At 40.1% G+C, this 12,257-nt stretch overlaps 1 protein-coding gene across 4 annotated transcripts in view; it reads left to right on the top strand.

The window, feature by feature from the left end:
- Positions 1–12,257, top strand: part of LOC121661230 (amyloid beta precursor protein) — a 202,329-nt gene that overhangs the window by 22,650 nt on the left and 167,422 nt on the right. For all 4 annotated transcript variants that reach the window (XM_042021192.1, XM_042021191.1, XM_042021190.1 and 1 more), the window contains one exon: positions 4,268–4,435. In XM_042021192.1, coding sequence (XP_041877126.1) covers positions 4,268–4,435 — 168 coding nt within the window. Of the gene's footprint in view, positions 1–4,267; positions 4,436–12,257 lie in introns of those variants that run through there.

Below are 12,257 nucleotides of genomic sequence, written 5' to 3'. Positions count from 1 at the left end.
TTTTCTTTTCTTTTCTTTTCTTTTCTTTTCTTTTCTTTTCTTTTCTTTTCTTTTCTTTTCTTTTCTTTTCTTTTCTTTTCTTTCCCCACCTATGAGAGTATGCAAAATACTGAAAGCCTACTTGAAAGGTATTTTGAATTTGCTTTCTTTAAAACAATATTTTAAGCACATCATCATTTATCTGCTCATAAGAAGGAAATGTAGCAAAGGAAGATGCACTCAGATGGAAATGAAATGAGTCTTGAAACTGGAAGATAGGCCTCTGATATGCTGGAATTCTTTATGGGAGTTCCTGCTGTCAGCATTGAGCTTTACCACAGCCATGGAACCTTTCTTTAAGAACTTGTACCCTTACACTTCTAAAAATCAGTAATTTTGTTTTCTATATGAAAAAGATGTCAGGCTAGTGCTTGAATGTCTTGTGACACAGTAGACTAATGTAGAGATCTAAATAGTGTACCGTCAGTTGAGTTAATTTTTTCAGAGTCCTGTAGATGCCATTTTTCAAATTTATGTAGTTCCCATTACAGAAATCATATTACAGATGTCTTCTGTAAGTGATGAGTAGTGTTCTTACTTGGTCTCTGAAAACTGGATATACTTAGAAAACCTGAGCATAACATTCGAAGTTACGTTGAGACGCTGTGTTAATTGGTCTTTTATTTAATGATTTGCCAAGAGGCAGGAAAAAAAGCCATGCTGCTACTTCAAAGTTGTTTGCAAAGGAGACAAAATAATATGTGATTACAGTTCCAGTAATATGCTTGGAGTTTTTGCTTTTGCAGAATATTAATAAAGTAAATAGTTGCTGTTAATGTAATTTGCGTCCTGTGAGTTATTCTTTGGGAGACTAATCTTACTGAGAGCTCTAGGATTAGTCAAGGAGAGATTTACCACTGCAGGTGTTGGTGTAATAAACTGGACTGTAGCTTTATGTTATTCAGCATTACTTCTATAGAAGCTGCTTATCAGTGTAGATCGGTGCTCTAGATTATTTAATTGCATTGTAATGCAGATTTTTTTTTTCTTTTGAGGGTATGAATGTAAATGAATTAAACCATTGGTTATGAAGAAAACTTGAGTGATGCATAAAATTCGTCACCAGCTCACATATTTAAGCTGGATATACCTTTGACGTGACCAGCTATTAATTCATTCACAAGTTTAAAATGTTATGGTAGTATGGGTGGGACAAATCACTGTGTTGGTTTTACTAATGTTTTAGTCTCCTGCATTTTTTTTTTTGAGGTTTTATTCTTTGTTAGTGTATGGTTTTTTACAGAAAGTGCTACATTTCCCCACCTTTCCCCCAAAATACTGGTGTTCAGTCTCCTTTGTGATCAAACTGCTGTTCGATGTTTCTTAAAATAAGTAATATTTCATGAGATTTTATGTTATCAGGAACTTGCACCATATAGAGACCCCTTGAAATTAGTTATCTCAGCTAAATTTTATCTTTTATTTTTGGCTTTTATTTTGCTTTAAATTGGAGCGTTAGGTTTACAGTTGGACTCAATCTTAAAGTCTCATTCAACCCAAATCAATCTTTGATCCTATGATCTAAGTACTTTAGCTAGGTTTACAATGTCTGTTAGTTGCTCTAGTATTTCTTTATAATTAGAAACATTTAGCTGTCCTAATCAATCAGATGAAGTGCTATGCTGAGCAGGTCATCAGGCCCTGACATCTCAAAATATAGAAGGCTAAATGTGATCATCTGGTAATTTAATTAAGCTGGGAGATGTCATGGCTTTTCTGAAGGGAATGAGATTTTAAGTAGACAGGCATAGGTTGTGTTTTTAGAGTTCAATTGATAGCACTTTAAATTTTATCTGTCTTTCTAGCTAGGACAAAAAAAATACGCAAAAGCTCCCAGTTACAAAACCACAGGGCAAGTCCTTGATAAATTTAGAACTATGATATTGAGTGAAAAAAATTTTAAATCTGCCTCAGTGTGACTACTGTGTGCTTTATTAATTTAATAAAGATCTGAGTTGGAGTAGCGGACTGGGAATATAGAGTTCTCATCCATACATCACCTGTGGAATGACTTACATCTATTTTTATTGAAATTTTGATAGGGTTATGTTGCATGTATAAAGAAAAATAAAATAGTTAACTTGGAGGATATTTTGCAGATTGTTATAGATGTGTTACATTTGAGTTGCTCTCCAAAGTTTCTGAAGGTATTAGAAGGAGTAAGCATGTGATAGTTTTGCTGATCGAGGCAAGCCAAGAAAAGGTGACATCCCCGTTACTGGAAAATTCTCTAATTTTCCAGTGAAACAACAGTGATAGTAGACTTTTAAATGGTACAGAACGTACTTGTTTCACAGGAGAAGAGAAATTGAGATAGTAAAGGGAAATCTCTGCCAGTTGAGGTGTTCCTGTCTTTTTATAGATTTTTTATTTTTTTGAGCTGAATTGCAGTGGCAAGTTAACATCTTATGAGAACAGGAAAAGAAATGTTCTCTCCTTTCTCTTTAAAAAAAACCAAACAAAACCTTGGTTTAATTTTGGCATTTTCACTTTCAATGCTAATCTAATGGATAGTTAGATGTTCACTCCTGCAGTGTTTCTTAGTGTGGAGTTTGGGGTTTTTTTTAGTACTGTGGGCATATAAAATTCTGTAAGTCTTTTTTGTGTCTGTTTAAACAAAGAGTGAAACTAATATCCCGGGTTTGCATACCTCCCATAATACCATAATTCTGTTTCTTCAGGTTTTTTGTGAATTTTTAAAATGTTTTTTATTTTCCTCTTGAGAAGTTTTCTAGCTAAGAGATTAAAAGTTGAAAATAGATATTTAAATTCAAATGAATACTCTGCTGTACCTTGAATATGATGGACTGGCCTTTGGAGTGTGAGGGGCAGTGGAGAGCTGTAGGCTTGTCTCTTGAGGTACCTAACCCAGAGAAGAGGTTTCTCTTTGTGTCATGTTCCTCAGATGTAAAACAGAAGTGAGTCCTTTCAGCTTATACCTTCAGGGGTTGGCTCTTGATTTGCTTTCAGTGCTGTGGTCCCATGGGAGAGATTTAAACCCATGCTGAGGGTGCCTCTGATGTCTGGCTCTATGCCCCAGCAGTGCTTGGTTTGAGTGTCAAGGACAGTATGTCTGTGGTTCAAGAGGAGCCCCTGTCTTGAGCCTGGTATTCTAATGCTTGTTGGGGAGATAGTATTCTATAATTCTCGGTTGTGAGCTGTGGTTATACTCACAGCGCTTTTACTGGCTAGGCTTGTAGTTCAATGCCTTAGAAAGCCTCGAGCAGTCTAGAGAGGTAGCATGGACGATCTAGCATTTCTGTAGCTCTAAAAAGCGGCAAATGGTAGCTGCAAAGCTAATACCACTAGTAGAAGCAAAGAGGTAGAAATATAGCCCTTGGCTTATGCTTCAGTCTTGCAATCAGATGCTTTCAATAGAATCACAGACACATGAGTTATTCGCAGAAGGGAGCTGAGCCAAAGAGGGCGGGCCCACTCTGAGCTCTCTTTTATTCAGGGGAAGGGAAAGGAGAGAGCTACGGGCGGACCTGGGGTAACTGGCCAATCAGACACTGCTCCAGAGTCTGAGTTACTTTTGGTTTTGCCTGCCCATTAGAACAAAGTGGTTCAGAGCACAGGGCAGGGGCAAGTCCTGACTTGTCTGACTAGTATCGAGGAGGGGGAAAGATGACCTCGGAGCAGGCAGCAACAGTGAGCTAGACCTTTAGCAGACCTATTTTGATATCTCCCCAGCCCCTCTGCATTTTGAGGTTCAGTCCAAGAAAAGCTTAGGTGGAAGCTGCTTTTAACCCACCATCTTCAGAAGATATGATAAAATAGAGCCTGTGTGGTCAACAAGGAGATGAACTACCGAGGGGCTTGAAAAAAGATACACTGTGAGCTTTTTTAGGAAACTCTTGCTAAAAACTTGTTACTTTTTTGTTGTTAATAAACCCCTCCTCCCACAGTATAACAGCTATGTTTGGAAAATCAAACTTCTATAATTGTGCTCCAGCTGTGCTTGTTGTTCTGTATTTACCCCAAGTTGGTAAGAAGACAGTTTTGGGCCACAGAACAGTTTGCTTACAGCTTTAAAATTATACTATTGTATTCTGAACTTCTGTGAAGACCCCAATTTGCATTTCTTTCATCTTCCTGAGTAAAAAATTTGGTCTTTGCTGCAATGGGTGGATGAGTCTGGAGTTTGTTTCAGGCTTGGTTGACCTGTTGCTGCTTTGGCTGGACTGAAATGTCAGATGTGAGCTTAAAACTTTTCTTCTCCTTCCAGGTGCCTGCTGATGGAAATGCAGGGCTGCTGGCGGAGCCTCAGATTGCCATGTTCTGTGGCAAACTCAACATGCACATGAACGTGCAGAATGGAAAGTGGGAATCAGACCCCTCTGGCACCAAGACCTGCATTGGGACAAAAGAAGGAATTCTTCAGTACTGCCAGGAAGTAAGTGCTGTCTCACAAATAACTGTAGTGGTTGTTCGTTCGAAAGCCTAAGTGCAGGCATGTGCTGGAGAGTTCAGTCTGTAGGGATCTTCCGTTTTATTTTTTGACCTCTTCTGCTCCATTGCCTTCTTGTCCTTTCTGAAGAGGTTCTCTCCAGCGCTTGTTAAAACAGTTTCAGGAATTGGTTGCTGAGGGAGTCACTGGGACTGTTGGAAAATTTTGTCTCTCTCTCCTCTACCCTTGGGGGATAATTTTTGTATAGTATGTGTGCAGTGGACTTCTTTCTTATAAAGTGTTCTGAATAAAGCTGAGGTGGCAGTTTATTACTTAAAATGCCCTTGGTCTTTTTGGACTAATTTGGAACAATAAGCTGAAACATGACTTCTGTTGTTCTACCAAGACACTGAAATGCACTTGTGCAGTCCAGAGTTATTGGCCTCTGCTGCACACAGAACCATTCAGAATTTCTTAATAGAAAACCTTCCTCTACAGATGACATCACAATGACTGATTTCATATTTGAGAGCAGAAACTTATTACCCACTTGCTTATATCCTAAGAACAGATTGTGGATCTAATTTTGTTTTGTCTCCATGATGTGATAGTACGATAACCTCATACCAGTGTGTAACAATTTGAAAAGAAAATGTGTCATTTCATGTAGTGAAACAAGAGGGCATGGTTCGAGTTGCCTTAGTCCTTACATTTGCTATGCCATCTCTTTTTTTTTTTTTCTTTTTTTGAGGGCTATTGCATATTGCCATAGCAGTAGCTGCTTTGTTTCCTAAATGTCAAACCAGTTCCTGTGAAAATATTTCTTTAGAAAGCAAGAGAATTTATTTTTCAGGTCTTTGCTCTCTTAGCGTCTTCATTCCTGTCATTTCACCCATTGATTGTTCTTTCTAGTTTTTGTAGTGTTTTGTTCAGTTTTTATTGCATTTGGGCAAAATATTCATTTTAAGGATGATTTTGTAATGGCAATTGAAATTGATTCTTCATCAGTAGCTGTGACTCTTTACTAAGAAAATTGCTTTGTGAAACTCATATTTTTGTTTGTCACTAACAAAAATACCTAACCTATCCTACTAGTACAGTTTCAAAGATTTCTTCTGGTTTTCTGTTGTCTTTGATTGATCTAAATAAAGTTGGCTTATGCATAATGAAATTATTGAGGGTGAGGAAAGGAATAATTAAAAAAAGAAGAGCATCGATGACTAAAGGTAATAAGGCTATATGAATTTACAGAAATAAATATGTGAATTATGGAAGTAAGATTAGAAAGTTTGGGGGCTCAGTAGGTTGGAGGTTCAACCACAAATGCTGCAGGCAGGGAAGGATTGTGGAACAAGGTCTCAGAGCTGTAACTGTCAACCGACTTTCAGGTGATTTTGAAATTTGGGGTTGCATTTAATAAAAAAAGCCCTCTCAAAATAAGAGAAGAGGTAAGCAAAAGCAGTCAGAAGGTAATAGACAGATTGTTAAATTGATGCCTTTTCTTGGTCTTAAAATCAAGAGTCATACATGGTTAGAAGGGGAAAAGGTATTTTACCTTGGTATTTATTTTAAGGATCCTTAGGTGCACACGTCCAGGTCATATGCATCGAAATGCACCCCGCAAAATGCGCGCCGCAGAAGATCTGGTATAACATTATAGGTTTTACTAATCAGCATATCAAAGATTCCCCAGTGAGAGGCTCAAGTGAGTCCCCCTCCCCAAGGAGCCTTCCCCTGGATGGTTCTATCTTCATTTACAGAATGTGTTCTGGAGAGAACTTTGGGGACTGGGGCACACTGACCACTAGCTAGGAAGCTTCTAAAATGTTTAGTCTCTTAGCTTGACAAACAAGTCCAAGAATGTAGGCAAAAAGCACTAAGAATACTGTAGTTGTAAAAAGATATATAAGGGGTATAAAAGAAAAGGCAAAAAATGACAAAGAGACTAATAAGAAAAATTTTGACTCTCTAAGGTAAAAAATTGTTTGCCATGTATGGACACCAAGAGAGCTTAACTGGGCAAGGGTGCAAGCAACTTGGTCTGGCATAGATGTGAGTCCTGGCTGGAGCTGAGGAAGGTCTAAGGAACCATGATAGGTCTCTTTTAATGTGAATTTTTTTTCAAATCTGAAATTTTCTCGTAACTGAAACAGAGGAGAGACCTTGCATTACTTGGGTTTTTAAGGGTAAATACTTAAACTGCAGTGTGTTAAGCCCTATTTTGTGTGCTTGACTGTTTAGTAGCTTAGTGAAGATTAGATGATAATCATAATTTTGGAGTGTCTCCAGCTCCAGTTAAAAGTATGGCTTATGGGGTTCTGCCCTGTTGTGGGGCAAAGTGCTGGCAGGTCTACTCCCTAAAAATGGGGTGAGCATTTATAGATTTTAGTTAATCTCTGTTAATTATGTGAGCAGTATGCTTTCACCAACTTGAAGTGAGCAATTCTGCTGTGGTCTGTTGAAACACGGGAATCTCGCAAACCGTCCCCATCTTTTCTTGCTGTGCTAGAACCACTATGCTTTCGGTTTGTTTGCTGGAAACTGCGAATGTCCTGCTGTCCTGCCATGTCCTTCCCACACATCTCCTTGAGATGCACAGTGCAGCTGCTCTAGGCTGCTGATGGAGAAGGGACAAGGTGGTCTGGGGCATAAGAGCATGAGGCAGCAATGGGGTCTCTGCCAGTAGGTGTTTTGGGGTGGGTGGAATCATGTGAGCCCCAGGTTTTTGAATGCTGGTAATAAATTCAGAAATTGATAGCAAGTATTAGGAAGTTCAGATCTGCTGACAGTAATTTGAAACAAAAAGCCACATGGAAGTTGATCCTGATGATCGGAAAAAAACTCCACTACTAAAGAAGTAGTAAAGTAGGTATGTTTAATTCCAGCGCTGGGACGCACGGGGGATCGCTCCTCCAAAATCATGCGTGCCGACAGCTTCATTCAGCTCAGTATTTATCGGGTTACAAGTTCCATATTCATAAGTTTCGCAACACGCCTATACATATTCATCACCTAGCCCCGCCCAGCCTCGCTTCGTATTATAATGAACCCAGAAGTCATTTACATCCGCGTTGCGCTTGCGTAGTGTTGTTTGGTGTTTTTTGGTAGGGGTCTCCGAGGGTCTTTTTGATGAAGGCAAGAACTCTTCCTCGTCCTGAACTTTTCACCTTTCTCTCCCGCGCATGCTCTTTTGTACCCCTGGCCTTTGAGACTAGTTTGAGCTAGTTCGCAGGATATCTGTCTGAGACTCCCCCTGGTTTTATCAGAGGTTTCTTATCTTTTCTTCTTGCCCTGGTATGCTGACCAAGCTGGATGCATTGTTCCTGACAAACTAATTCTCCTGCTTCCCATCCCCCTGATTCAATCCAACCCAGCAGCATGGCAAGAAGCTCCCAGTTCTGTACAACTCTTGCCCATGGTCTTCTCTCCTTCCCCACACCCCTTTGGCCAGATCTGTGGCATGCTGGGCTTTGGCTTTGGCCAGGGAATGGCACTGATGCTTTGCTATGATTAAACTTGCCCATGACCCCACAAGACAGATGGAAGAGTTGGTGTCCTGGGTTGCAGTGTATTCTATTACCATCCTCAGGAGCTGTTGAAACCAGGTGGGGCAGTGCTTCCTTGCCTCCTGCCCCCGGACTATCTTTCTGTTAATGGCCTGTCAATGCCATGCCCCGTGACTCAGAGATAACTCCCTCCAGACTATCTTCTGTTAATGAGCCCATCAACGCCTTGCCTCATGACTCATCATCCCATTGGGAGATGCTCCACCCAGAGGGAGGAACCAAGCATTCCATCCTGGATATAATCTGAGATTCTGAACACCATAGACAACCTTTCCACTGGATTCCCAGAGGACAGAAGCTACATAGCCACCGCTAGACCTTCCAAGGAAGAGCAGGCCCTTTCTACAGGATCACTGCTTCGACAAAACCACATCCATCACTTCAGGAGGACTGCATTTTTATTGGACTGCCACCACCACCCTGACTAACAGGGTGTCAGGTTGTATCCTGACTCTGTCAGTTTAGCCCAGTGTTTTCTGCCTTTATTTTTTTTTCTTTTATTTCCCTATTAAATTTTATTCTGACTTGGTGCCTTCCACTAGTTTGTTTTCAAACTAATACAGTTGGATAACAGCACCCACTTCTACCAAAGAAATTAATTTGTAGAAGGTTGCTAGTAAATGCAACTCAAACTGGCTTCTTAGCTTTACCCCTTGTTATTGTGGTTGGTATTCCAAATATACCTAGTATTTCCCTTGCTTTCTGCTGTTTACCTTGGCTGTAAGACAGTACTTGCTATCAGGGAATGGGAGAAATTTGCAGTTTCCCGTTAGCAGGAAGCAATAAGCAGCAAGGATGAGATGTTGTACCTCTTGTGTTGGAATAGTACGCAGGTTAAAATCTCCTTTTTGATTGCTTTTGCCAAATAATGATATTTTCCTTCCTTTCTTTTCTCTCCTTTAATGCTGCTTTTTTCCCCAAAAGTAGGATTGCTTCTTCCTATGTGCTTTTTTTCTTGCTCTAGGCAGAGGCTGCGTGTAAATGCCCTGCTAACCCAAGGGACAGGTACTCTTTCTGCATCTGCCTTCATGTTTCCTGGCACTGTGGCAGCTTTCTTGGTTCTTCACTCCTGCTCTAGCAGCAACTCTTTGTACCACCTGCTGAGGAAATGTTTTTTTTTTTTACCCAGCTCCAAAGCATGCCCTGAAGTGACAGCAAGCAAGGGAGGGTTTGGCTTTTCCACCCTGTACTTCTATTGAGAAATCTGTCCATCTGGTTTTTGTTGCAGATTCCTTGTGAGCGCTGTTCCACGCATTGTGATAATGACTGTATTGCAAGGGGCGATGCACTCCAGCTTGGGAAAGACCAGAAGGGACATACCAAAAGGAGCCGTTTGGGTGGAAACTCAGTGCGCAAGTGCAGTGCTCTTGCTCTGTGGCTCCTTGGCTCGAAAATAATGCAAAATTAATTTATCAGGAAACTCTACTCACTGTTAATAAGAAAATGATACTTCATGTATTCTCTGGGTTTCATTTCTTCCTTGAAAGTATTTTTCAAAAAATAAAAAATACCATCTCTCTTTTCATCAGAACTTACAAGTAGATGTGTAACTCTGCCTCGTTGTTAGCTTTTCTTTTAAAAGAGCTTCTCTTGACAATGCAAGGCCAGATGCCCGAGTGATGGGCGGGGCTAGGAGGTGCATAGAGTACAGAAGGTCTTGTGTTTCTCCTGTAGAGATGTACTGTGAACCTTGAGATTCTCATTGTTTCCTCTTGCGGTCCACTGCCAGCTTAGGTGGATTTTGAAGTCTTGATGCAGGAAGTAGCAGTAGAGGAGCATTGCAGGGTGGAAAGGGAGGAACAGGGAATAAGCAGAACCACCTACATGTTTTAAAGATTAATGTTGCTTGGTTTTGCTTTACTTCTTTTGGGTGGGAGCTCAGTGCAGCACAGGAAATATCAGAGTTTATATTTGGAGAACACATCACAGAGTTTAAATGTGGCAAAGCTCCGACAGTAGATTGCTTTTTTGAAAGGAAATGGAAGATACTTAAATGCTGCCTTCCAGCTTCCTTGACTTCAGTTAAACTCTGACCCTGAACTTATAGGAAGTGGTCCTGGAAGCACAACTGCACATTCTCTTGTGTTCAGTGTGAGCTGGTGGCTTCTCTTGGTGTTTTTTTGTTTTGTTTGTTTTGTTGGTTGGTTGGGGTTTTTTTGTTGGTGGTTTTTTGTTGGTTTTTTTGTTTGTTTTGTTTTTTTAATACCACAAAATGAAACTTTCTTGGGTGGAATGAAGTGCTGTTTGGAGAAATACAATTTATTAGTGGTTTCTTTTAATGTCAAACTAGTTAGTATGCTGCTGTATGGATTTTACATGTTACTGGGAATTAAAACCGCATGGGCCTGATTTGCAAACAGATGCCAAGTGCAAGTGCTGCAGGTGCTAAAACAACAGGGCAATGATGTAAATTTGGATGGTTTACAGCTCTGTGTGCCAGAATCTTTAAGATGTTGAGTGATCTAGGTGACACTTCAGATGAAGCCACTGGTCAGTGAGTCCTGAAACACCAGCTGTTTCAGAGGAATTTTGGGAAAACCCTGCCATACTACACAATTACTCGATAACTATCCCTGGGGAAAGTTTCTTCCTAACAGCCCCTTATGGGTAGTTAGCTGAGTTCCCAAAGCAGGCAGGGACCACTGCTCCTGGATTTGCCTTTTGTTGTTTTATGGAAGGAGCTGTGTTGCCCCCACCTACCATATTGAACTGCTGGGGTGGCACATTATTGTTGTAGAAAGGTGCTTTTGGAGGTCAGCTCCTGTCTTCCTAACAGTGTTCGTAAAACCCATCTGGAGCCTGCCCTTTGACACAGTGTACCTTCAGTTACATGAATATGCTGAGTAGGAAGTTAATTTAGCTGCGCTTCATTCTATGTTTAAAGGGAAAGAGTGTTCAGATGGAAGATATTGGTGTATGTTGTATTTTATTAGCAATTTTGAGCAGTTACTATGTGCAGAATTTTATGTCTAGTAATGAGGATGCATTATATGAGTTCCTTGAATGACTGAAATTATTTCATCATCTGTGCTGAACTCACTGTCCAAAATGAATTGTAAAGCAGTCACAGCTGGCAAAAAATGTTTTTGTCTAATGCATGTTTTTTCCCCCACTTAGTTTTGTTTGGAGATCCTTATTTCCATTTTAAGTATGCATGTAACTGTTTGTTGGCTCTTTTATTTTCCCCCAAGACCAAACCACAGATACAATAAAATAAGTTTGGATCTGGATAGTGTGAGGATGAATTAAACCTGGGAGTTTGGAGATCTAGTGCACTTTGTAATCAGCAGCTGGCTTGCTTTGCAATCTTTAGCTAGATGCCTAGAGTAACTTTCAGATGTAAAGTGAGTGTTGGATTTGGGAGATGTTACACTTGGCATCTCATGACATGGTTTATTGTGTAAAGTCGTGACATGTGTCCACTTTCCTTTTAAACATTACTGAGATGCATGAGCATCTTGTGGTCAGTGTGTGTTTCTTACAAAAATCCTCTCCAGAAATAACAAAATTATAAATGCGTGTTACTACATTCTTAACTGTTATCTTTGTGTTACATGGAGCAGAGAATAGTAGGGTAAATTCTTGTAAGAGGTAATTCATTACAGCTGTTGACAGAACACTGTTGACATTTCTACTCTCTAACCATAATGCTTCCAGAAATTATTATCTTGTCATTTTCTCAAATCCCCTGGGTTTGTGCCATGTGTTTAGGTATGTTGCTGGTGAAACCCAAAAGCCGCTTTTAGCCAGGCCCAGTATACACTGGGGTATGATCATGCTAAAGCTTTGACATTAATTCACCTCACAATCCCCAGATGTCCCCTGTTTTGTACATGGGCAAAAAGGGCCACCAGATGACTGGCCCATCTCTTTTCTTCTTTACTTGCTTGGCTTCCTCATGTTACCATGTCTGATAATCCTACTGTGCTTGTTGTCGTAGGGCCTACTCCAGGCAGCACTGATCGCAGCAGTTCCTTCCCTCTAGTCTTTGTCTTCCTGCTAAAGAGTTTGTTACACTGCCAGGGTTGACAAGGTTTTTGAAAAGAGAAAAATTGTTTGGCCTCTTTTTTTTGAGAATTTGAGACACAATGACAACAGTCTTACTGCTTTGATAATGGTTTCTCTCCACCTTGTCATTTTCATTGTAATAGAAATTGTTGGTTTTATCTAGGCTGCATAATGTGCCCTTTCTGGTTTCTCAAAGCAAATAGCCATGGTATTGAAGGTGAAAATGAATTTTAAACCTGCACTACTCAAAATTC

The sequence above is a fragment of the Corvus kubaryi genome, unplaced genomic scaffold (genome assembly GCF_017639235.1).
Source record: "Corvus kubaryi isolate FWS band 111438036 unplaced genomic scaffold, C.kubaryi_AGA036_p1.0 37127, whole genome shotgun sequence".
NCBI classification, from domain to species: Eukaryota; Metazoa; Chordata; class Aves; order Passeriformes; family Corvidae; genus Corvus; species Corvus kubaryi.
This window is presented reverse-complemented; position numbering and strand designations above follow the sequence as displayed.